This window comes from Scyliorhinus torazame, chromosome 14 (genome assembly GCF_047496885.1).
Source record: "Scyliorhinus torazame isolate Kashiwa2021f chromosome 14, sScyTor2.1, whole genome shotgun sequence".
Classification (NCBI taxonomy): Eukaryota; Metazoa; Chordata; class Chondrichthyes; order Carcharhiniformes; family Scyliorhinidae; genus Scyliorhinus; species Scyliorhinus torazame.
Genome location: NC_092720.1, coordinates 203,733,665 through 203,759,919, shown reverse-complemented (window position 1 = coordinate 203,759,919; position 26,255 = coordinate 203,733,665). Strand labels below are relative to the sequence as shown.

General features: G+C 47.0%; 1 protein-coding gene across 15 annotated transcripts in view; it reads right to left on the bottom strand.

Annotated features, from left to right (window-relative positions):
- LOC140390360 (ras/Rap GTPase-activating protein SynGAP-like) overlaps window positions 1–26,255 on the bottom strand; it is a 1,167,003-nt gene that overhangs the window by 150,826 nt on the left and 989,922 nt on the right. For 10 of the 15 annotated variants that reach the window (XM_072475449.1, XM_072475450.1, XM_072475452.1 and 7 more), the window contains one exon: window positions 18,307–18,609. The exons of 2 other annotated variants lie outside the window; for them this stretch is intronic. In XM_072475449.1, the coding sequence (XP_072331550.1) occupies window positions 18,409–18,609 (201 nt within the window). In that variant the 3' untranslated portion in view covers window positions 18,307–18,408. Of the gene's footprint in view, window positions 1–7,836; window positions 8,035–18,306; window positions 18,610–26,255 lie in introns of those variants that run through there. 3 more of the 15 variants (XM_072475451.1, XM_072475453.1, XM_072475458.1) reach the window with 2 other exon arrangements.

The following is a 26,255-nucleotide window of genomic DNA, read 5'->3' as shown; positions in this document are numbered from 1 at the left end:
GCCGGCAGCCTTACTGTACACAGCTTTGGTCTTCTTGCCTGAGAAGGGGTGCAACACAGGTTCGCTCGATTGATTTTTGGGTAAGCGTGTTGTCCGATGAGGGGTGGACCTATATTGTTTGGAGTTTGGAGTTATGAGAGGTGATTTAATTGAAATGTAGAAAATTCTTATACAGTTGACAGAGCAGATTCTGAGAGGCTGCTTTCTAAATCCCAGCTGGAGAGTCTGGAACTATGGATCGTAGTCTGAAGATAAAGGTGTCGGACATTTAGGACCGAGGTGAGATTTATTCACTCAGAGGGTTGTGAATCTTCGGAATGCTCTACCCCAGCGAGTTGCGGATGTTCAGTCATTGACTGTAATCAAGGTCGAGATCGATAGGTTTTTTGACACTGAGGGAATTAAGGGATATGGTGATCAAACAGGAAAGTGGAATTGAGGTAGAGGACCTGCCGTGATCTTATTGAATTGCGGAACAGACTGAGGGACTGATAGGCCTACTCCAGAGGCAATTTTTTATGTTCCTACAACAGGATCATTTATCACATTGCTCATTGTTGGATCTTTCAGAACACCGATTAGCTGCCACATTTCAACAGAGATCACATGTCAGAAATATTTGATCAGCTTTACAGTGATTTTGGACATCTTGACATTTGACAGGTGCTATAGAAATGTGAGTCCTTTCTTTCTTCTGCATTCCCTGATAAAATCGGCATAACAAGGTGAGATGAGGTGGTGAAATGGGATGAGAATGTCATGATGCTCCCTCCTTTCCCGGTAACACATGATATTTCCCAGTAACCTACTCCAAGTTAAGTTTCCCCTCTGCTTACATGTAAACTTAAGCTCATCCACAACTCTGCCACCCTGACACACCAAATCCCTTTCGTCCATCAACCTCTTGTGCTCACTGACCTCCACAGGCTGCTGGTCCCACTCAGTGGCTCACGCTTCCTCATCCCCGTAATCTCCTCCAGCCGGACCTCTCCCAATTCTAGCTTCTTGTGTTCACCCTCCAACTTTCTTTGACTCTCATGGTTGGCCTTCAGCTCTGGGAATTCTGTCCTTAAACCTCATTGCCTCACTACCTTTCATCCCTCCTTTAACTCTCTCCTCATAACCTATCTCTATTGCCTGGGTTTTCGGTCACCGGTCATATCTCCTTCGTTTTGTTTTTTCATCCATTACATTGCTGTGAAGTGCTTTGAAGGATTTTACCAAACCCCCTTCTCAAGGGTAATTAGCAATGGACAATAAATGCACACTTTGCCAGCGATGCCCACATCCCGGGAAAGGCTAAACAAAGTAAAGATGCTTTCTCGATAAAAGTTGTTGTTCGTCAGGATTTGATCCTGTGGCCTTCCCTTTTTTACAATTAATTTACGAGAATATTGTCAGGCTCCATAGCCTTTTCAGTATCCAGTGCCTTCAGCTGTTTCCTGATGTCACATAGAGTGAATCAATTGGCTGAAGACTGGCATCTGTGATGGTGAGGGCGGAAGCGAAATGGATCATCCACTCGGCACTTCTGGATGAAGATTGTTGCAAATGCTTTTGTACTGATGTGCTGGGTTCCTCCATCATTGAAGATGGGGTTATTTGTGGAGCTTTAACCTCCAGTGAGTTGTTTAATTGTCAGGTTGGATGTGGCAGGCCTGCAGAGTTTAGGTCTGATCTGTTGGTTGTGGAATTACTTAGCTCTCTTTTTGACTTGCTGCTTATGTTGTTTGGCACGCAAGTAGTCCTGTAGTTGTAGCTTCACCAGGTTGTCACCTTGAACTGGATTCTCAGATTGCCAAAATCACGTTCGGCCTGAGAATTCCTTTTTATGCCAAAATCGGGAGTGGCGCCATTTTCTGGATGCTCCCCCCTCAAAAACAGCATATTCAAGGAGTATGCCGCATGGACGGCCTCAGGATGTCACCTGTTGCCCCCCCCCCCTTCCCCCCCAGAAGGGCTGACTTCCTGGCGGCATGGGATACGTGTCCTCTCAACTTTGGGGGAGCTCGCGTGATGGCTGCAGACAGTGTCCAACACGGCCACAGTCGGGGAGGGCAGGGGGGGGAGCAGTTCCGCTGGTACGGGGGGCTTCGGCGAGGGATGGGGGGATGGTCCAGGGGTGGCAAGGGGGGTTATAGGGAGCAGTATTTGGCAGGCCGTGTCTGCCACTTTACCCTGCGTGGCTGCTAGCCCCCCACGGGTGGAGCATCGGAACGGGGCGATGCCGACATTCTGGTCCATTTGAATGGTGGAGAAGGCTTTAGGGGCTCAGTGGTCTATTCGTCTCTTTAATCATTCATCAAAATTATTGGCATGTGGCAGACATAGCTGCAGAATTGGAGAATCCAGCCCCTCATCTTTAGGTCTGCCTGGTGTTGCTCCTGGCATGTCCTCCTGCACTATTCACTGAATCTGCATTGATTCCCTTGGCTTGGTGGTAATGGTAGAGTGGGAGATATGCTGGGCCATGAAACTACAGATTGTGTTTGAGCACAATGCTGCTGCTGATAGCCCACAGCACCACATGGATGCCCAGTCTTGAGCTGCTAGATCTGTTCGAAGTCTATCCCATTTAGCATGGTGGTAGTGTCCCACAACACGATGGAGGGTAACCTCAATGTGAAGATGGAACTTTGACTCCACAAGAACTATGCGGTGATTCTGTTTGGGCAGTATTGTTATGCCTCCTAAGCTGGTCCATCTCTGCACTCTCCCCTCCCCCAGCTACTGGAAAGATCACCTTCTTGGTGGTTTTCTAGTTCATTACACAAATCCATTAGGTTGCAACACCAAGTAAAGACTTGGTGCAGTAATTTCAAATGATCTTCCTCTTAAAGTGCCAACTCTGGAATTGTAGTCTTGGAAGGTTCATGATCCACTCCAGAGATTTGAGCAGAAAATGTAGGCTGATGCACCCAGTGCTGTTGTGAGGCTAGCTGCATTGAGCAGTAACTTGTACCTTGAAGTGCTATTTCAAAAGTGCTTCCTTGACTGTAAAGCACATTGGGATGCCCTGAGGAATTTTTCCACTAGGCTGCATGTTTGGGCTGATGTGTAGCAACTCACCAGTTACCATGTAGGCCTAGCTCCATAATGATCAATGTGTGGGCTCGGTGGTGGATGTGCATGGGAGAACAAACAGGCTATTCATAGCAGCTAAATGTTAAAGGGAACAATGGACCTCAGGTTCAGAAAGGCGCTGTGCCATTCTTAATAAATCCAGGGTGTTTTGCCACATAATGTATTGAAATATGAAGCTGAACGTTTTAATATGTGCATTAAAGTTAACTAAAAAAAAAACTCCCATCTCCAACACATTTTTCCTTAAAAGTTATAGAGAGTTATGTTATAATCAGTAGGTTAGTTAACTACAGGTTTGTGTGTAACAATGCAATTTACGCTGGGAATAAAGCATAATCGTCTCCATGGTCACTGGTGTTCAAACTGTGGTGATTTAGCATATGTACACCCTGCTCTACACGGGGCTTGGAAATCCAGCTCTGGAAACCAAGGCAGTTGAGAATTATTTGCAATGATAATGATACTTAATTGTGCTGTATAAATGTCTTGGGTTTGAAGGTCTTGTAAGGGCTGTCGTTGATGCCTTTGCCTGCAGATGTGTGCTTACCCATGTGCAGTAGGTCGGGCAGATTAGAGAACAAGTAGTGCAGAGGTCCAGAGTAAGGGAGAAGTAACATTAAAATTGGAGCTAGGCCATTTGGAGGTGATGTCAGGAAGCACTTATTCACAAAAAAAGGTTGGCGGAAATTTGGAACCCTCTCCCAAAAGGCAGATTGTAAATTTCAACATTGAAATGATAGATTTTAGTATGGTAAAGACATAATAGTATATGGAACCAAGATGGGTAAATGGACCCGATCAGCCGTGGTCTCGCTGAATGGTGGAGAAGGCTTCAGGGGCTCAGTGGTCTATTCATCTCTTTAATCATTCAGCAAAATTATTGGCATGTGGTGGTATGTTTGATGTTTGTTTGTGATTAAGAACATGAGACTTTGTGAGAACCCTGAGCCAATGCACTAACCTGTGAAAGACCCAGCACACCCACTCTGTTGGGGAGAGGCCACTTTCTTTGCTACGGAATGAAACCCTCACTGTTCTATCACGTGCATATATGAAAAGAGGAGCTCCCCTGGAACGCTCAGCATCATTATTGGGTCAATAAACAATCATCCAGCCCAAGATGGGGTGTTTAGATTTATTCTTTCTCAGGGATGTGTGCGGCGCTGGCTGGGCTCAGCATTTATTGCCCTTGAGAAGGTGGTGGTGAGCTGCTGTCTTGAACTTCTGAAGTCCTTGTGCTGTAGGTTCACCCACTGTGCTGTTAGGGAGGGTGTTCCATCATTTTGACCCAGTGACAGTGAAGGAACGATGGTGTATTTCCAAGTCAGGAATGTGAGTGACATGGAGGGGAACCTCCCAAGTATCTACTGCCCTTGTCCTTCAAGGTGGGAGCGGTCGTGGGATTGGAATGTGTTGTCTAAGAAGCCTTGGTTCCTGCAGGACATCTTGCAGATGGTACACACGACTGCTACTGTGCTTTGGTGGGGGGAGTGAATCTTTAAGGTGATGGATGGGGTGCCAATCAAGAGGGGCTGCTTTGTCCTGGGTGTTGTCGAGCCGTTTGAGTGTTGTTGGAGCTGCACACATCCAAGCAAGTGGGGAGTATTCCATCACCTTCCTGATTGGTGCCTTGTAGATAGTGGACAGGCTTTGGGCATGCACTGTTGACTCAGTTGCGGCAGCAGTCAGACAGTTAGTTAGGCTCAGGGCATTGGCTGAAGGAAGGGGCCACAAATTGAAAACACGGGCTGGCCCCTCTCACTTTCCTGTGCATATAGTGTGACTACTGTGTGAGGACAGTCAGGTTGGGACCTACTGTGGTCAATTAGTCTGCTGACACTCGATTGTCAAAGGCTCAACAAACATGAGGATTGGCCACTTGGGTAAGGCTGCGGGAAGCGCACAAACCCTTGTGGCAATGAATCAATGCTACCAGAGAAAGTGAAAACAGCACACTGCGAATGAGTCGGAAGACAAAACAAAAAAGATAAAACAGATGATTGAGCACCTCATTATCCGCCATGGGACGAGGGCCCGCGTGGTCAATGTACAAAATAAAAAAGGGCTTGTAAATTATGTTGCATGACCAGTCAGTGACACTGTTTCATTTGACCAAATAGGCAGGGCAGTTTGCTGATGGCAAGTTATTGAAGAGCTGAAAACACTGCACGTTCAATGCTGTACTCTCAGAAGTGTACAAATTCCCCTTCGGGGACTTGAGCACAAAATCAAAGGCTGACATTTCAGTGCCGGGGTTGAGGGAGTGCTATCCAGTCAGAGATGCCATTCTTCAGATGAGATGTTAAACCAAGGGCTGTGTCCTCCCTCTCAGATAGACGCAAACAAGCCTGTGGCACTACGTAAATAGCGCAATTGTCCCTGATAGTTATCTCTCAAAAACATCAATGAATGGATTAGCTCGCCATTATCGCACTGCTGCCTGTGGGAACTTCCTGTGTGCAAATTTGCTGCCGCATTACCCACATAATAATAGTGACCATACTGCGGAAAGTACTCTGCATCATTAAGCACTTTGGGATGCTCAGAGGTCATGAGAGGTGTCATATATAAATCTCTCTTTCTTCATTACAAGACAAAGAAGCAAACTGATGATCATCCCCAACCCTGATTATCTGCTCCACCCCATGGTTATCAGCACTGTTTCCCTCCATGGCCCCAAATTTACTGTACTATTCTTATCCTCTGATTATTCACATCATTGGAAAACATATAGAGATTCTGCAAAACACCAAAATCATGATTTGGTTTTGCATAAACCCAGTAAATCTAATTCAACAATTTCCACAGACTCTGAAAGCTCACTTAGGAGCTTGACATATTATGTGCATGGAAGGTACCTGGTAGAATTTACCATCCATTCAGCTCCGATAGCAGATCAGTAGGAATGTTGGCTTCGCAGCCAGGAGATAAAGGTGTCAGGCTATGGGTCCAAGTGAGCAGCAAAAATCGAGGCTTCATGTTCTGACCAGCAGGAGTTGGTGTTTTGGGTCCAAGGTAACAGCAGTAATCTGGGCTTCTGGTCCAGGAAACCAACAGGTTTAGGACCTACGGGTACTGGGTGCTGACAGATATGGGGGCTTGGATCCCAGATACAAGCAGGCGTCAAAGCTTGAAAGCCAACAGTAATCGGAGCTCTGGTTCGGAGATCCTTTATGCAGTTAGGAAATCAATTTTGAGAGCAGAAGGCGAAAGCTTCCAGTTTGAGGCGAGCATCCTCGGGGGCGTTTGGTTACGATTCTGGTTTGAGTGATCAGCAAGCATTGTGTTTCCAATTTGAGACCAGCAGGAGTTAAATATCTAGTTTGAGGAAACCAGCAGGAGTTGGGATTTCTGGGTTTGAGACCAGCAGGAGTTAGGTTTCTAGTTTGCGAAAACCAGCAGGAGTCGGGATTTCCGTGTTGGGGAGCAGCAGGAATAGGCTCACAGTGAAAGTTGAAATTCCAGTTGAAGTGACCAGCAGAAGTTGGACTTCCAGTTTGACACCATCAGGAGCTGGACTTCCAAGTACATCTCAAAATGCAAAATCCGTGAACCTACTCATGGCGTGAGGAAAACTGATCGGGCAAACAAACCAAACAAGAGCTAGAATCACAATGAAATTATCCTGTGGGAAACAAATTTATCTTTGAACAAGGTTGTTGGCCAAGACTCCTCCATCAATTATATTACTGGAGATGTTGTCTAAAACATGTTGCCAGCCGTGCTTGCTTGTCTCTGATTCCGAAGGATGCGAATTCAGGTTTCAATCCAAGAGATTTGAGCACATGTAACCCAATCTGTTGCTCCCAGTGCAGTATGAGAGCACTGTCGGAGGTACTACTGCCTTTCAGATGTGTTCAACCTAAGTTCCGCTTGCTCATTCAGCCATCCATCAGCACTTTTTCAAAGGAGGACAGGGGAAATCTCTGCCCCTCCCCCCCCCCCCCCCCCCCAAACCAAACGATGTCTTCACCAACAGTTATCTCTCAACAAGCCGCACTTCATTGTCCATTGGTTAGCGATCAATCCACCGGTGAATGAGGTATGATGTATTCCTTTCTGACAGGTATTTGAGATTATATGCGAATTTCACTGGGCAGGCTCTTCGAGAGGCCGGCTGCTGCTGGAGCAATTGTCCCAAGGGGGGTAAGGGGATGTGAGGGGGGGGGGGGGGGCACGTCTTTGCCGCACTTCCAAGAACTACAGCGATCGCTCGCTATCCCAGATAACACCAAATGCATGTATTTGCCAGTAATGAGATTAACAGCAGCCCCCCACAAATGATTTCAGTTGAACCCACTCTCCACGTAACCAGAGAGATGTTTGTGTACTGTACATTTTTTGTTATATTTATTCATATATATATTATGTATATTCATATCTCAAACTTTTTTTCTTTCCTCTTCTTTCTCATACAATAGGCCATTTAAATATGGCACCACAAGTAGAAAAGTGCAATGAAAAATATACCACTTTCGAGTGCATCAAGATCTGGCATTATCTGCAGCCACGAGAATTGAGCGTTCGTGCATGAATGACGAGAGGGTAGAAAACAATTGTTAATAGCTGGAATTGGTTTTCATCCCACTGCCCAGCTAGTTCCATCCCACCATTAGGTCTGCGCTTGAGGGGGGAAGAATTGGGGAGGGCTGGAAGGAGAGGTGAATTGAAGGGGTGGCGGGAGACCATTTAAACCCAACCATGCTTCCATCGTATTGCCCACCCAACCCCTCCGCACCCCCCCCCCCCCCAAACAATCCCTCCTCCTCGCCCCTCGCGTCAGTGGCCGCTGGCGTTACGGAATTCGCCATTCTCCGTGATCTGCAGGCGCGGCGGAGGGTGCGACGACATCACGCCATTCAGCTGGCTCTCGCTGCACCGGTCTTTCATGTGAGTCAGGGTGCTCATCAGCCGGGAGTTGGTGGCCCCCATCGTTGAGAGCTGCCTCTCCTAAACAAAACAAAACATGTATAAAAAGGGAAGAAATCCGCATCAAAGCCACAGCATCCGTCGCCAAGGAGGGCGAACCCCTCTGTACCCTGGAGCAGCCAAGCCAAGTCCTCGATACGGTTGAGGGGGAGCCAATTTATAACGGGGAGGGTGTGGAGGAAGCTGTGGGGCCTTAAAGAATTGGGAAGCAACAATCTCAGTGAGGATATCTGTGGCAGCCAATTGCATCATTCAGTCCAAGAAGACTTCCCTTCCTTCAAGTCCAGGGCACTGCACTGCTTTGGGCAGCCCCCCCCCCCCCCCTCCGGCTTTGCTGCCAACCAGCTGCCAAAACTGTTCCACTGTAGGATGGACAGTATCCCAGGGTTTTACACATGGGTTACATACATCCTGAGCCTAGAGCGGTGGAGTAATGCATGGGGAGAGATCAAGGGGGAGGAAAATAAAAGACCTAATTTGTGGCATGTGGGAATGTGGAATAAGTCAGGTTTTCTGTCGCAGTGATAGTGATTAGCACTTCTCATTAAACAAAAAGGAGGGGGGGGGGGAAGGGGTGGTAATTTCTTTCAAATATAAAAGTGGTGAAAAAAAGAGGATGGATATGGTCTGATTCGACAGTTAGATTTCAAGTGCCTCCAATCAGAGTGAAGAAGTGAGCTCCCCACAGGATTTGTGCTTGGATGATTCCAGAGTATGAGGAACATTTCAAAGCATCGAGAATCAAATCTACCAACAATCTACAACATCTCTGCTTCCGCAACCCAGTGCAATGTGTTCCTCCGTCGTGGCCGAGGCTTCCGGACCTATTCTCGTAACCCCCCCCCCCCCCCCCCTCCTCACCTATCACACTGATGCCACGCCAGCTTAATGAGGTTTTGAAACGAGAGGGTCTGAAAACCCTTCTCACCTCCTCCCCTCCCCTGAAAGCTGCTTCATACTCCATCCCTGACAAATTGATGTAGCTGAGGGGTTAAAGTTTATCAGGAGACCCTTGTCTACCTGCCCTCCAATAAATTCTACATAAGTCCCCATTTGCACAATTTGTTAAGGAATCTATATATATAGTTGGGTCAACCTAAATGAGGTTTTCCTGCTGTCTTTTTGCTTTCAGAGTGAACTGCTTTCTGTGCCATTTTCGGTTTTGCCGCCCTCTATATTTTGGGAATGTAATGGGTGCTGTGGACTGACTCCAGCACTTGGTATTGCGACTAGCTGGCAGTGGGCAACATGTTCTGGGTGACCATGTGGCGGTACTCATCCCTTATCTCCGAACACTATCTAGGAAGCCAGAAAAAAAGCCCCCCAAACGTTTCTTCAGGTGTTAGAACCTGGCTGGTGTGCCTAGGAATCTAGAGATTCTTCCAGTGCGGGGGGGGGGGGGGGGGTTATCAACATCGGCGGTTCAGAGGACAAATCAACGTCCTGATCAGCCATTGCCACTCTGGGATACAAGCGACATTACTTCCTTAGGGGATGATTTGGACCATGTTGTTTTCACAATTACTCCCACCCCACCTCCCTAACCTGTGCTCCAGTATCTAACCTACACTCAGCGTCCCCTCACACCACTGACCCCCACCCCCCCTCCTTCCACACTCCCATGCACCCCCTCACTCCCCCACCAAATGACACAGCCAAAACTGTTGACCTTCTGGACAGGACCTGCCTGCGCAAGAGTCCGTGTCCTTGCAATGCTGACGATTTGCACTATCCCACCTGTAATTGGTTAAATTCACAGACTTGGTGGTCAGTGGATGTCCCGCCACATTATCAGTTTTACACTCTGCCCGCACGAGCAGTGGAGAGAAACATTGGGCGGGGTGTGAAACTGACATTTCGTCTGATCCCGGGTGCTCCCCGCCCACTGCACCAAGTTGAAATTTGTCCCCAAAGGGCCTGTGGGGTATCCCGACATTTGGCATCTCTGGAGGCACCTTAGCTTGGACCAAAGACACATGAAGAGACACAGCACAGAGTATGAATGGCTTCAATTTGTGACAGAATGGAAATCATGCAAACATCACGGTGGGAGGGGGAGGCATGTTGCAGGGCCTGAAAATGAAACACAATTCTTTTTTTTAAGCTTCACTCTCTTGTTACGTTGCATTTCCCACCTCTCAGTCTCTCTGCATTGATTTGGCTCCTCGGATGGATTGAGTGTAGTGTGTTGCAGATTGAAGTGTGAGCCCGGGTTGCCATGCCAGCCTTGGTTTCCACCTTGCAGCCAGTGGTGCCGGGTGGAGTCTGTTCAAACTCATTTCAAATAGTTTAACTTTCACTTCGCATGCTGGGCCCAAACTCTGAGATCAAAGTTCAAGGTTTCAATCCTCCCTTTAAAGCAGCTTTAATGTATTGGTTCAACTGGGTTATCTGAGTTGCCCATGAAGAATACCTTGCAGGATCTGAAGGTGGCAGCGGCATTGTGGGATGTGCTTATAGTCCAGTCTCATAACCAGCTCTGGGGAGCAAGGGGAAGAGGCTGGGCAGGGTAGACACACTGGAGGACGTTTCCACTGGCTGGGGAATCCAGAACACTGGGTGGTGTGCAGGGAGTGGGCACGGTCCAGTTATTTAATATGAGATAAAGCTTTTTTCACTCAAGAGCGTTGTGAATCTTTGGAACTCTGCCCCCTTCAAAGGCTGTGGATGTTCCACTATTGAGTATATTTACAGCTGAGATTGACAGATCTTTGGTCTCTCAGGGAGTGAAACAATATATGAGTGGAGTAGGCGGCAAAGTGGAGTTCAGGCAGAAAATTAGCCCTGATCGTACTGAATGGCAGAGCAGGCTCGAGGAGCCATATTGCTCACTCCTGCTCCTATTTCTTATTCTGGGCTTTTGTTAGGCGTTGTCTAAGATGATTTTATACTCTTTAAAACTAAAACAAATTATCTAAAACAAACAATACGAGGGTGGGGGGGGGGGGGGGGGGAGGAGATACCCCCCGGTGGGGACATACCCCCGGTGGGGACATTACCTTAAACAATAAAGTTTGTGTTTTTAAAAATTCATTCATGGGATGTGGGCGTCGCTGCCTGGGCCAGCATTCATTGCCCATCCCAAACTGCTTTGGGTAGTTTGCTCGGCCACTTCAGAGGGCATTAAAAGTTAACCACGTTGTTGTGGATCTGGACTCGCATGTAGGCCTACCAGGTAATGACAGCCGATTTCTTTCCCTAAAGGGCATTAGTGAACTGGATGGGTTTTTACAACAATTGACAATGTTTCATGGTCATCACTAGATCAGTTGGCTGGACAGTTGGTTCGTGATGCAGAGTGAAGCCAGCAGTGTGAGTTCAATTCCCGTACCAGCTGAGGTTATTCATGAAGGACCACCTTCTCAACCTTGCCCCTCGCAGCTGAGATGTGATGATCTTCAGCTCTCTCCTTCGTAGGGAAAGCAGCCTATGGTCATCTGGGACTATGGCAACTTTACCTTTGATCAATATGTGTGTTTGTGTATGTATATAAAAACTGTGTCTATATCTTTGCAGGGGTTAAAACCAATAGCAGCAAAACACTCTCAAGCTTTGTCCCATGACCTCCTGTCAATAATCATGGGGGACTTCAATCTGCACATGGACTGGGAATATCAGGTTGGTCGTAGATCCTTTGTGGAATGTTTAAGAGATGGTTTTTTGGAGCAGACTTGATTAGGGATCTTAAGGTGAAGGAACCCTTCGGAAGCAGTGACCACAATATGATAGAATTTACCTTGCAGTTTGAGAGGGAGAAGCTGGAGTCAGATGTAATGGTATTACAGTTAAATAAGGGTAACTACAAAGACACGAGGGAGGAGCTGGCCAGAGTTGATTGGAAAAGGAGCCTAGCAGGGAAGACAGTGGAACAGCAATGGCAGGAGTTTTTTGGGGTTATTCGGGAGGCAGAGCAGAAATCCATCCCAAGGAGGAGGAAACAGGCTAAGGGCAGGACAAGGCATCCATAGTTGAAGAGGGAAGTCAAGGACAGCATAAAAGAAAAAGAAAAAGCATACAAGGTGGCAAGGATTAGTGGGATGCCAGAGGATTAAAAGCGAGCAGAGGACAACTAAAAAAACAATAAGGGGAGAGAAGATGAAATATGAGTGAAAGCTAGCTAGAGCTTTCTAAAAGAAGATAGGATGTGTTTCTTTCAATACATAAAATGTAAGAGAGAGGCAAAAATAGACATTGGACCACTGGAAAACGTGGCCGGAGAAGTAATAATAGGAAACAAAGAAATGGCAGACAAACTGAATAGTTGCTTTGCATCAGTCTTCACAGTGGAAGACACCAGTGGGATGCCAGAGCTCCAGGAAAATCAGGGGGCAGAGGTGAGTGCAGTGGCCATCACTAAGGAGAAGGTTCTGGGGAAACTGAAAGGTCTGAAGGTGGATAAATAACCTGGACCGGATGGACTACACCCCAGGGCCCTAAAGAGATAGCTGAGGAGATTGTGGAGGCATTGGTGGTGATCTTTCAGGAATCACTGGAGGCAGGAAGGGTCCCAGAGGACTGGAAATTGGCTAGGTAACACCACTTTTTAAGAAGGGAGGGAGGCAGAAGATGGGAAATTATAGGCCGGTTAGCCTGCCTTCGGTCATTAGTCAGATTTTAGAATCCATATTAAAGATGAGATCGCGGAGTACTTGGAAGTGCATGATAAAATAGGACTGAGCCAGCACTGCTTCGTCAAGGGGCGGTCATGTCTGACAAATCTGTTATAGTTCTTTAAAGAGGTAACAAGGAAGTTAGATAAAGGAGAACCAGTGGACGTGATTTATTTAGACTTCCAGAAGACCTTTGATAAGGTGCCGCATAAGAGATTATTAAATAAGTTAACAGCCTATGGTGTTAAGGGTAAGACGTTGGCATGGATCGAGGATTGGCTGACTGGCAGAAGGCAGAGAATGGGGATAAAAGAGTCTTTTTCAGGATGGCAGCCGGTGACTAGTGGTGTGCCTCAGGGGTATGTGCTGGGACCAGAACTTTTCACAATATACATTAATGATCTGGAAGAAGGGGCTGGTTTAGTACAGTGCTAAATCACTGGCTTTGACAGCAGACCAAGGCAGGCCAGCAGCACGGTTCAATTACCGTACCAGCCTCCCCGAACAGGTGCCGGAATGTGGCGACTAGGGCTTTTCACAGTAACTTCATTTGAAGCCTACTTGTGACAATAAGCAATTTTCATTTTCATTTCATTTCAGAAGGAACTGAAGGCACCGTTGCTAAGTTTGCAGATGATACAAAGATCTGGAGAGGGACAGGTAATATTGAGGAAGCAAGGGGGTTGCAGAAGGATTTGGACAGGCTAGGAGAGTGGGCAATGAAGTGGCAAATGAAATACAATGTAGCAAAGTGTGAGGTTATGCACTTTGGAAAGATGAATTTAGGCATAGACTATTTTCTAAATGGGGAAATGCTTAGGAAATCAGAAGCACACAGGGACTTTAGAGTCCTTGTTCATGATTCTCTTAAGGTTAATGTACAGGTTCAGTCGGCAGTTAAGAAGGAAATGCAATGTTAGCATTCATGTCAAGAGGGCTAGAATACAAGACCAGGGATGTACTTCTGAGGCTGTATAAGGTTCTGGTCAGACCCCATTTGGAATACTGTGAGCAGTTTTGGGCCCCATATCTAAGGAAGGATGTGCTGGCCTTGGAAAGGGTCCAGAGGAGGTTCACAAGAATGATCCCTGGAATTAACAGCTTGTTGTATAAGGAACAGTTGAGGACTCTGGGTCTGTACTCGTTGGAGTTTAGAAGGATGAGGGGGGATCTTATTGAAACTTACAGGATACTGCGAGGCCTGGATAGAGTGGACGTGGAGAGGATGTTTCCACTTGTAGGAAAAACTAGAACCAGAGGACACCATCTCAGACTAAAGGGACGATCCTTTAAAGCAGAGATGAGGAGGAATTTCTTCAGCCAGAGGGTGGTGAATCTGTGGAACACTTTGCCGCAGAAGACTGTGGAGGCCAAATCACTGAGTGTCTTTAAGACAGAGATAGTAAGGTTCTTGATTAATAAGGGGATCAGGGGTTTATGGGGAGAAGGCAGGAGAATGGGAATGAGAAAAATATCAGCCATGATTGAATGACGGAGCAGACTCAATGGGCCGAGTGGCCTAATTCTGCTCCTATGTCTTATGGTCAGGGACCATTTGAGACTTGCCAGATCCTGCGCTGTGTTTTGCTGCCACGGTGAGAGAGGTCTCTGCTGCTGAGAAGCACTGGGAGGAGCCAGGATGTCACGTGAGCTACCACCTGTTTTACTGCAGAAAGCTGCAAAGTACATTCGTAAATATCGATGAGCCGAAACCAGCATAGGAATACTGGAGATGGGGGAATGGAAGCAAGAGCAAGCCTTTAAATATATTTTGTAAATCACGCCCGGTGATAAATATATTTCTAAATGGGGGTAGAGGGAGCTCTGTACCTCCAAACAACACCTCCCACAATGATGCACATTATACATTTAATTACACATCATATCAACAGAGCAGGGTCCTTGGCTAAAGGATGTCCACAGATACCATATGTTGCAATGGATTCAACCGCAGTGGGGAAAAGAGAGGGAGACAACATTTGGTGAAAATGTTCAACAGAAACTTCAGTAATAGAAACCTTTCAAGATGTGACTGAACAGTAACGACAGACTGGTCTGCTGCCGAGCCAAAGTGAGGGTAAAATCCAGGCTTTGCCCTTTGACCCTCTCCAAGTTGCCTTCAGACTGGCTTGAAAGCAACCTGCATTCCATCGTTGCTCAGTGCTTGGATGATGCCAATGGATGTTTGAACCGACACTGAGCTGATGGTGGAGGGCTTGACCATATCACAGACAGTAAAGACATGGTAAACTTTGATGTTGCAAATAACTAGTGGGAATGGAAAGGATATAAAAATGTAGGCACACATGATCGAACGTGGAAGTGGGCCACAACCAAGGCACAACACAGCTTTCCAGTATTTGCTCGTGACAGTCAACACTTTAGCCTGTCAGGCCAACACTCCCGTGGGCGTTCATCAGTTCTCAGCCAGACTGGTGGTCACAAAGCATGTGGTTCTGATATCCAGTTTGCACAACCAGGTTCAAAGGTTAACCTGCCCGTGAAAGCTACCTGAAATTGTCCATTTGGCTGCAAGTGAGCTGTAGGCCATCTGTCACCTCTAACAGCTGCAAATTCCCCAACACACTGTCTACAATAAGTTGCGGTTGCAGGGGTGATGGAGTGGAACTTTCATGAGAAGCCAACAGATTTTACATTGTCCTCAACTGCTGCTGTTGGTCCCAAATTCCACCTGAAATTCCTCAGGCAGAGAGAGATCTTTGCGGACGGTCAGAGGGTGTGTCAATACTCCAGTTAATGTTGCAGAAATAGAAGCAGGCATAGGCTAATTGGCCCCTCAAGCCTTGCTTCTCTATTCAATAAGATCATGACTGATTTGATAGCAGCCTCACTCCACTTGACTAGCTGTCCCCATATCCCTAGACTCCCTTGTGGACTGGCTGAGAACAGATGAAAAGCACACAAGGGGAGGCTGGCGCATCTCCCACCTTGGATGGTGCCCAATGGAAATGCTAAGCTAGTATGATAGAATGGCAAAATGCAAATCTGTCACAGGCCATACAGGTAAGATTTCCTGAGAGAGCACATCGCAGTACAAACCATTGAAATTCATTTTTGTAGGCAAATGAAAAATAATTCCAAGCCAGGCAGCTAAAACCAGTTGGCAACAGACTGAAAGCTGACACACATGCGATACAGACAGAAATCCAGCTTCAACACAACATCTTGGACACACTTTTTTGTGAAACTTTAACCTAAGAGGCAAAGAAGTTAACACTTTGCTGGACTGGCATGCATTGCGGACTCCAGTTTCTTTTGAAGTATAGCCACCTGTCCACTGTATATCGACCCTCCCAACCCAAACACCTTCATGAGACCTCTTGCCTCTCCAGAATCTCAATTAGTCGAGAGCAATGGCTGGGCAGGGAGGTGGAAACACCTGTGACTCCATCGGTTGACAGTGGGTGAATTATGATATTCCTCATACCCTCCTCCCCCCCCCCCCCCCCGCACCCCAACCACTACCATCTAATCTGATCTGGTCTTCCTATAATAGGTTGCGTTCAATAGACTGTGGGACCTGCCACTGAGGTGGTCACCATGCACTTGGATGTCTCTTTTCTGGGATTACTTTTGATGCTCTTTCTCTCTTTTAAGGGCAGATACCAAAAGCAAATTTCCAAATTGAACTTGGCTCAACTGAGGGTTATCTCTGAATTTGCCCGGCTTAAGCGGCCACTTCAATTCAGTTTTGTGTAACATTTTTCTCTGCAAAGAAATAGTCACAACTAAAAACAAAAAACATGGAGTGGAATTTTAGGACCCCCTCCCGCTGGCGCATTTTTCCGACTCTGCCGAAGGCAATGCACTTTTGAAAGGTTGGCAGCATTTTCCGCACCCACCCACTAACCGGCCTCAATACCAACAGTGGAATCTGCAAACCAGAAGGTTTGGCAAAGATTTTATGTTCAATTTTTACAATTTGGAGATTTGAATATTATGGGGCCTATTCTCAGCTGAATTCAGAAATTCCTTCATCAGCTGAAGCCTAGATTTCTGAATAGAGTTATCTTCTTTGCTCGCTATGTGAGATGATACAATGTGATATGCTTAACTAGGAAGCTGCACTATGCCGGGTGACAACAACCCAAAAGTGCGGTCCTTTTGGATTCCTTTGCATAAGACTTGGTTGCAATGTCAAGCCTCTTCTGGTGATCCAGAGAAGGTTTCACGTGATTTCACGTCAGCCTGGACTCCCCAAGGGAGCTGGCCTGTGCTGCTGTGATTCAGGATCCATGCAACGGCAAACCCTGAGGCCTGGACTAACTAACCGTTGGAGTCAATGAACCTTTGTGGCATGTTACGTTGAAAGTCGACAACATGATGTGGGATGTCTGGTGTTACACAGCTGTCACGTCACGTGATGAGACGTGGGTCAATTGGGGACATACTGGTTGAAAAGACAAATGGACATGCGCAGCACAGACACTCATACACGCACAGAAACAGACATGAAAAAAAAGAAGCCACACCACCTCACATTGACTTTGCAGACACGTGTGAAAAGATCTTCGGTATAGTACTTGTCTTAGCTCAAGATTCTGATGGAGTATCAGTCCAGGGGGCATCAGTGACCTTGCACTAGTGCCTGTACCAAGTAAGATGGCGACCTCAGTACTTAAGGAGCTCTTCAGGTAAGGATACCCCCTGCCTTCCACATTCCGCACTCTCTCTCCCCCCCGCCCCCCTCCCAGCTCCAATCCCCAACAACCGGGCTCCTTATAGTCCTCGCCAAAGAAATTTCTTCCAATCCCCCAAGGCCTTTGAATCAAGATGTTTCCACCCCTCATACTTTTCATTTCAAAAATCTTTATACTGTCTTTTGGTGGCGGGAAGAGGGGCAGGGGAAGGGCGAAAAGGCAAAACTGCAAGAGGTCTATGAGTACTTCACCCGTGAAGATGTTGTGTAGATTTGATTTCTGACAGCTCTGAAATAGCTGGTCTGCTGGAGATGTGCAATAAGGTCCAATATCTGCCCATTTCCGCAGCCCCCCCCCTCCCAACCAGCTAACACAAATGGTCACCGCCAATTTGAGACGGCCTCCAATTCATTTCATATTCAGCACTTTTTGAATTCCGCCTTTGATGGGGAAACAACAAACCGTGCAAAATACCTCCATCGACCCGCATTGTGGCTCAATTTCAGGTGACCCATTGCTTGGACATTGGAACTTTTCACACATCTCCGCAGCCTTCAGATCTTCTGAAAGCCAGGGATACTGCAGCTTAAAAGATTTCTCCCTTTTGTTTGTCTCGTACCTTATGGTTTGCTGCCCTCAAATGTCGGAGGAGATACAGGCGGCGCAAGACACCGTTCCAGCCAAGGTTCTCTAGTCGCCTTTGAGTCGGTCAACAAGGCCCTCACGGCGCGACCATCTCCCCTGCCCCCTTCTGTATGTGAACGGAGCATTCTTTCCCACACCCGGCTAACAATGCGCCACTTGATCAAAACCACCAGCCCGAGGAGTGACCCAACTTACCGGGTCCTGTGGGCAATCTTGAACGTAGATCCGGAATTAATTTATATATAAATATATATATATATATATGCACTTTTTTTCAAAATAAAGAATTAAATGTGATCAGTGTAATACCCTGTTTGCCCTCCCCTTCCCGCGCACCCCCCCCCCCCCCAAACTCCCTCCCGAAAAAAACAATTTGAGAACTCTTTTTCCTGCCCAGGTTGTCTGCCAGAAAGGACAGCATGGTCTAAACGCCGCCTTCAGTAGGTCCCGCGCCAACGGAAACCCAAGGAAGATCAACGTCAGACCAGCTGTTGTCCCCCCCCCCCTTCCAAGCTGTACTCGAAGCGGTGAGCCTGGCGGCGGATGAGGCGGGGGTCTCCGCGGAACTTGGCCTCGATCCGGCTCGAAGCATAGTCCTTGGCGCGGTGAGGGCGAGGCGGGTGGGCGACAGGTGGGGCTGGGAAGCCATTTTGCTTTTTTTTGAAGGAATGCTCCATTAACTTCCAGAGGGGGGGTTGAAACGTGTTAGGCAGGCAGATTAGAGAGAAGTGTGGGTTAGGAGGAGGTGGGGGGTGGGTGGGTGGGAAGGAAGGTGTTGGAAAAGTGGTTCAAGAGAGTAAGAAAGGAGAAAGAGAAAAGGAAGGAAGAGAAATAAAGAAATTTACATATGTATTTGCAATATTAGTACAATTCGTTGGCAGAATTTCCATACCATGAAGGTACACTGCACAAAGCACACACGCACGCACATGTATATATTGAATACATATATAGATATATGTATCACGATAATTAAAGCAACAATGTTAGTTATTAGAGGCTGCATTTCCAAAATGGTTGTTCATCAGTTTCCGCCAGCCTTTACAGTACAGATTACAACAGCTGCCCCCTCACGCCAGGGAACTACAACGACCATTACGTAGAACACCGTCATCTCACGCTGGCTGCTTGACCCCCACGGGCGTTTGGGAAGAATAAGGCTCAAGAGAATCCCTAGTGTAGAAGGAGGCCATTTGACCCATCGGGTCTGCACCAACCCTCTGAAAGAGCACCCCACCTAGGCACAACTGCCCTATCCCTGTAACCTAACCTGCAGATTTTTGGACTGTGGGAGGAAACCGGAGCACCCGGTGGAAACCCACGCAGACACGGGGAGAACGGGCAGACTCCGCACAGTCACCCGAGGTCAGACTCGAACCCGGGCCCCCGGCGCTGTGAGGCAGCCGTGCTAAGCACTTGTCCAAACAACTTGAACCTAACTGGCCGCCGCCTGCCAGCAGATCCGTGGCCAGGGTCTGTCACGTCCGCCTGTCCTGCCGCTGCCCTCACACGCCCTGCTGTGGCTCGTCCGCGGCCATCTTCCACCCGCGCCCAGGTTCACCCCCACCCCGTCCGCCGCCTTCTGCTTCGCCCGTTGGCGGACGTGTTCCGGAATCTTCTTTCGCCAATGTCGGCGAACGCCTGCCCAACTCCATCTTGGTCGCAGTGGCAATCCTGACTGCCCCCCCCCCCCAGCTTTACTCCCCTCAGAAGCAGTAATTTAACATTTTTCCTCTCTTCCCCCCCCCCCCCCCCATAAAGATGTCGCGAGTTCATTCCTTCGACATCAAGAACCGACCTTTTATTTCACTTCACCCTAAACCGTCACCGCGTGCGCCTAACGCCTAAACCGTCCCACTCGCGCGCGTGCAGGCAGATACGGAATGGAAGGCGGGAAGTCCGCTGATTGGCCGGCCCGCCCGCCCCGCGGACGGGCGCATGCGCACGTCGATGGTGCGGGGTCTCCAGAAGGTTCTGCCGAGACGGGGGGCGGACGGCCATTTTGGAAGAAGTCGGGTCGAGGGGCGGTTGGAGACGCCACGTTGGCCTGAAGAACCTTCGAAGCTACTCCTTTTAACGGTACGGACGATTGGTCGGGGGTGGAGGAGGAGAGTCTGGGAAATTGCGCTCGATGCCTTGGCCAGATATTGGTCTCCATTAAAGTGGTGGTTTCCCCTGCAGCCGAGTCAGGTTGAACTTGGGGCCCGACAGACGGAGAGCTGACGTTCGCTCTTTGGGAGACAGGCTCCTGTGATTATCAATGTTATGGAGACCCTGGATGTAAATTATGGGCATTGGCTCCCATCATTTCCCAATAAACACTGCTAATAATTCCATCCTGGGAGACTTTTCAAGGAAAAGAATGAAGTGTAAAATAGATTACCGAGCCACATCTAGATTACCAAGCCATATCCCCCGTGGACCCCCCCCCCCTCCCCCCAATAAGTTTTGTGTCAGAGTTGCGGCTTCTCGGAGGACAATGTTGCGATGCTCGGTCATAAGTCATATGAACAGGAATAGGCCGTTCGGCCCCTCGAGCCTGCTCGGTCATTCAATAGGATCATAGCCGAGCCGACATTCCTCACATCCACCTTCCTGTGCTTTCTCTGTAACCCTTGATTCCCCTACTGATCAAGAATCTACCTATCTGGGCCTTAAATATACAGAATGACTCTGCCCCCATAGCTCTCTGTGGCAAAGAGTTCCAAAGACTCACAACCCTCTGACTGAAGACATTTGTCCTCCCGTCCGCGCTAAATTGACACCCCCTTATTCTGAGACTATGCCCTCTGGTCCTAGACTCTCCCATGAGGCGACACATCCTCTCTGCATTTCCCCTGTCAAGCGTCTCAAGAATACTTTTATGTTTCAATGGGATCGCCTCTCATTCTACCAAATTCCAATGAGTAGAGTCCCAACCTGTTTACCCTTTGCTCAGCAGACAATCCTTCCATACCAGGGATCATCCGAGTGAACCTTCTCTGAACCGCCTCCAATGAAATAATAGCTTTCCTTAAATAAGGGAACCCAAAACTGCTCACAGTACTCACCAGTACCTACTCTTTTACTTAAATCCCTTGAAATAAGGGCCAACATTCCATTGGCCTTCCTGATTGCCTGCTGTACCCGTGTGCTAACATTTTGTGTTTTGTGAACACGTACCCCCGAGTTGCAGTTTTTTGCTGCTTTTCTCCACTTAAATAATACTCTGTTCTTTTGTTCTCACTTCCAAAATGAGCAACTTCACATTTTCCCACATTATACTCCATTTGCCAACTTTTTGTCCACTTACTAAACCTAGCAATATCTCTTTGCAAACTGTTCATATTTCTCTTGCAATATGCTTTTCCACCTATTTTTGTGTCGTCTGTAAATTTGGCTTCCTTCTTCCAGGTCATTAATATATATTGTAAACAGTTGTGGTCTCAGCACTGATCTCTGTGGAACCCCAACCTGAAAAAGAACCCCTTATCCCCGCTTGCTGTTTCCTGCCCGTTAGCCGATTCTCTAATCCATGCCAATATACTACTTCCAACGTCATGGGCTTTTATATTCTGACGTAACCTTTTGCGAGGGACCTTGTCGAACACCAAGAAGTCCAAATACAACACATCTACTGGTCCCCCTGTATCCACTCTGGTTGAGACTTCCTTGAAAAACGCTAATAAAATTGTCAGATACGATTTCCCTTTCATGAAGCTATGTTGACTCTACTTGATCAATTATGACTTTCCAAATGTGCTGCTATTCCTTCCTTCGTAATTGATTCCAACATTTTTCCAACAATGCATGTTAGGCTCTATATCGGCCTATAGTTAATAGGCAGTTTTCCAATCCTCCAGTACGTCTCCACAATCTAAGGATTTTTGGAAAATTGCAACGAATGCATCCACTATCTCTGTAGCTACTTTTAAGATCCTAGGATGTAAGCCATCAGGGCCAGGGGACTTATCTGCCTTTAGCTCCATTAGTTTGTCAAATACTCCTCTATTGTTGCTTTCATTCGTGCTACCACTGCTAATGATTACTTCATCATGTGCTTTGCCTACAGCCAGGTTCTTGGCTCATAGCCTGCTCCTGGGCCAATTTCTTGGAAGTTTTCTTTGTCAGCGGTTGTTTGCCAATGCCTTGCAGTCTCCGGAGTAGGGTGAGGAGACAGGTCTCAAGTCTACCTCAGCTGTGGGCCAAATGCTGGCAAATGGGATTAGGTAAGGTCAGATGTTTTCATGCGTCGGTGAAAATTCGATGGGCCGAAGGGCCTCTTCTGTGCTGTATGATTCTGTGATTCAGCACAGGAATTTAACCTATGCTGTTGGCCTTATTCCAAACCACACGTACTAGCCATCTAGCCAACGGAGGTAGCTGACCCCCTTATGATCACTACCATGGATTAAAGCTCCAGTTGATCCACAGCAGAAATAGGATGATAGGGGGGAAACTTACAATAAATTTTTAATTTGCATGATTTATCCACCCTCCTTGCCAATGCTAATAGATAATAGAAATGGGGACTTGCCCTTGCAATCTGTTGTGTGGAATAAGATTGTCGGAGCTCACCACAATTCAACAGGTAGACTTTTTCAGTCAGTAGGATTCCAAGTTTCCTTCTGACCCATTAGAATTGAGCCCCTTTTCCTGCGTACAAATAAAATGCAGACCACTACTACTAACTCCCGACAGTGGAGTCCCTATAAATAGGCCAAGGGGTGGGGGCCAGAGGGGTAATCTACTCACAGGCCAGCTCAGGACAGACCAGCAGTCTGTCCTTGATAATCCATAATAGTGAGTAACTGGTCCCAGTATGCCCACAAACTTCCCTTCCCCCACAGAGAATCAGCTTTCGACTTGCTGTGAAGACAGGTAACCAAACTTGACCTTGTCAGTGCTTAGTGACGATTAGATGTTAATCTGTGAAGTACCATGGCAGTGCAACTAAAGTAAGCAAACATAACCTGTGAATGGAGAGTTAGCCACAAGAACAGGAGGAAGGAAGAGAACATTACTTCAAGAATCAAACCCATTCTTGGAAATTCCTCGGCTCTGTACACAATAGTTCCTGAGTATTTGGATGGAAATTTACTATCCATTCAGCATTGATTTGGTTGAACGGGGAGGTTGGTTAATTTAGAAATGGCGTGGACAAGGGCAATTTTAACTTACCTTGCCTGTTCGTTACCAATGAGACTATGCAATGCTAGTTTTATGTCTTGCCGAATTGACTCTATTAAAGTTAATGGATAGGGTGTAAAACTGACTTTCCACCTGAATCCATGGGATTCCTGCATGAGTTTGGTTAAAATGGTCCCCAATATTTTAGCAAGCTAAAATCAAAACTAAAATTCCATCTCTCTATGGAATAGCCTCCTCTTTATTAGGGCTAGGGAACAGAAAATGTTGATTCTTTCAAATGCATAATTGGAATTGAGAGACATGTGGTAAGTATAGCATGTTTCGGGGAAACAGCTGATTTTGAACCTCTGCTTTCCACTGTTCTCCACCATGATTTTCCTTGAGCCGTGTTCTGTGGACTAGTTGATGGAGATTGATTGCCGTGATCGGTAAACAGCTTAATTATATCATGTAACTATCGGCAATTCCCATGTCCCTAACACATTTCCACTAGTTCTTTAGTTTATAGTGTCCGCCCCCCATCCCTCTCCAGAACATCTTGGTGTTTCACACTGGACAGTCAAATTTAGCAGGGACTGCACTGGAACAGCATCCTTTCAATTCCATTGTACCATCACCAACAACTGAACCTCTATGGTAACTGGCTTCCTACAGGGCCTACCCCTATTCAAACTCACCTTCACACCAAATGTCTTAATCCCTTCTTTTCTGTGAAACGCTTCCAAATGAATCTCCAAGCCATTGATTAAAAGCTGCAGTTTACTTCTATGATCTGCCCATTGATAACTTATTCCATAACCCCTGTCGCTTTGGTGAAAGAAGATTCCACTTCTTATTCCTCACTTCACAAATTTTATTCAAAATAGTCTGATAACCTCTTCCCTACAAGCAATCCTCTAGAGAAAACTGTCGAAACCCCTCTCTTAGTTTAGGGCTATTTCTCTAGAGTACGGGCTCACTGAATAGTGGTGATGTTCTGTTCCTTTACAATTCAGACATTGTTGTTTGATCATTGAAGTTGGATCAAGTGAAATTAATGCCCATGCACACAATTTTATTCATGAATAACTTCATAACACTACTCCAAAAACACAACCTGTCATCGCAACAAAGTTCATTTGTTTGTCTGTCCGCAAGCAGCCCCCACAATTCCCTAAATTCCATGAACATAGACGCGTGGTTCCAACACCAGTGACTGCCGTTTCTGTTCACTGGAATCCACAAGCACCTGTTGCACAACAGGACCAGAAGAGATCTCGACCAGGGACAGATAGAGGCGATAGCAGAAGAATGAAGCACATTAGATAATTAGCATGCAGCATGCTTTCCACTGCTTGAATAGACTGAATTTCTCTTCCGAGATGCTGATTCATCAACAAGTACTGCTTTCTGCAAAGCCTACATCTCACTAGGGAAGTCACAGTGGTGGAGCAGAAGGAGGTCCAAGAAAGTTTCCGGCACAAGTTGGATGATGTCCTGACATTGTGAATAGCATCTTTTTGCAGGATGTGGCTCTGACTGGCACGGCCAGCATTTATTTCCCATCCGTAGTGGCACTGAAACAACTAGCTTGGTAGGCTACTGGAGTCATTTATCGGCCACGGCTGGGTAAAGACGAGAGGTTTTCTTCTCCAAAAGAAATACTGGAGACTTGAAAGAAAGTGCTGAGTCATGGCCGTACAGATATATGTATATGTTGTGTTTACATTATAACGATCGCTTTAATGCAAAGCGGTTTCACTTTGTAACAACAGTGCAGTCCTAGCTTGAACACAGTGTGAATCTGGTTCCTGGATCTGGCCCTAACAAAAAATATTCTCTGGAGGGAGAAAACTTGCTCAACTTCACCACCGGGTCAGTCTAACGGATGACAACCAGAAAGAAAAATGGCCATGTCAGCCTAGATTTGTAGTGAAATGGTTTTGGAAAAGGCAAAAGCTACCACAGTTCTTTAAACTAAAACTGCCAGAGTTGGACAGGATGGCGGGGTGGGTGACAGACACAGACTGATTGCCACATGGCTTGAGCATTGGATCAGGTCTCTGGAATTGTTTAATAAAAAGCTGTGCCGTTAACAGAGGCACTGTAGGGTATTTAAGATAGGCTGGGCCTGCTACCTTGTGTTTCGTATCCGTCTTTTGTAACCTTTTTCATTGACAGGCAAGCCTGCCCTGTCTTGCAGTACTCCTTTCTAACCAAATGATGGCGATGTTGCTTTATCTTAAAATAACGAGCCTGCAATCTGACCTTGCCTGAAGACTGAGATCGTGATCACAGATTAAGATGGATCAACTTGCTGGCAAAAGTAAAACAAATTTTTAGTACAAAAATGTGTCTGAGCTGATTTGCACAGCCACTGAGAAAACCGTTAGTTCGCACCAAATTAGGCCGAAGAGGAGTGCAATGGGCTAAAGGATGCATTACTTGGCAGTGGGGTTGGCAACTGTGATTAAATATATTCCTGGAGGTTTTATTGCATGACTTGCCCCAACACTCCAGCCATTCATCAGCCAACACATCCATCCTTGTGACGCACTGCCAATTGTAAAGCAAAAAGACTCATCATTCACTTGACTGTCAGCCAAACAGTGTTTCTTCCCCCCTCCACACACACACACACACCATTATAGTGATTGTATACCTGGTGTTGAATGAAATACTTTTAAAAAACATAGGGCGCGATCTAACAGAAAACATTTGTGACGCGGTTTGCTGGGAGTTTCTTCCCGGCTCTGGGCGAGTTCCCCGTTGCTACCTAACCACACTGAAGTCACTTTTATAGGCCCTGGGGAGTTTCCTCATCGGGCTAGCCCATACTTAGAATTATTTTCATCATTGGGGAGTTGAAATTGCTGGCCAGAACACCATTTTGAAAGGGTGCCCTGATCTCCAAATGGGCTTGAGGATCCGATCCCCCCCCCCCGCCCCCACCCATGGGCAATGTCATCCCACCATGGCATTGCTGAGGGGCTGCTCCGTTTTGAAGCTTCCAAAGCCCTCTTTCTGACCCCCCCACTGCCAGGACCCCCACCCTTCACGTGTCCCACCTTCCAGAGGCTCATTCATACCTCTCCACCCTCCTTTCATGAGTATGCCCCCCCTCAGGCCCCGGCTAGGGTATCCCTGGGAAGGCATGTAGAGGCCAGGAGCCCCGATAGATACCAGGTGTGTACGCCTAAGCAGGTTTAGGTGCGCG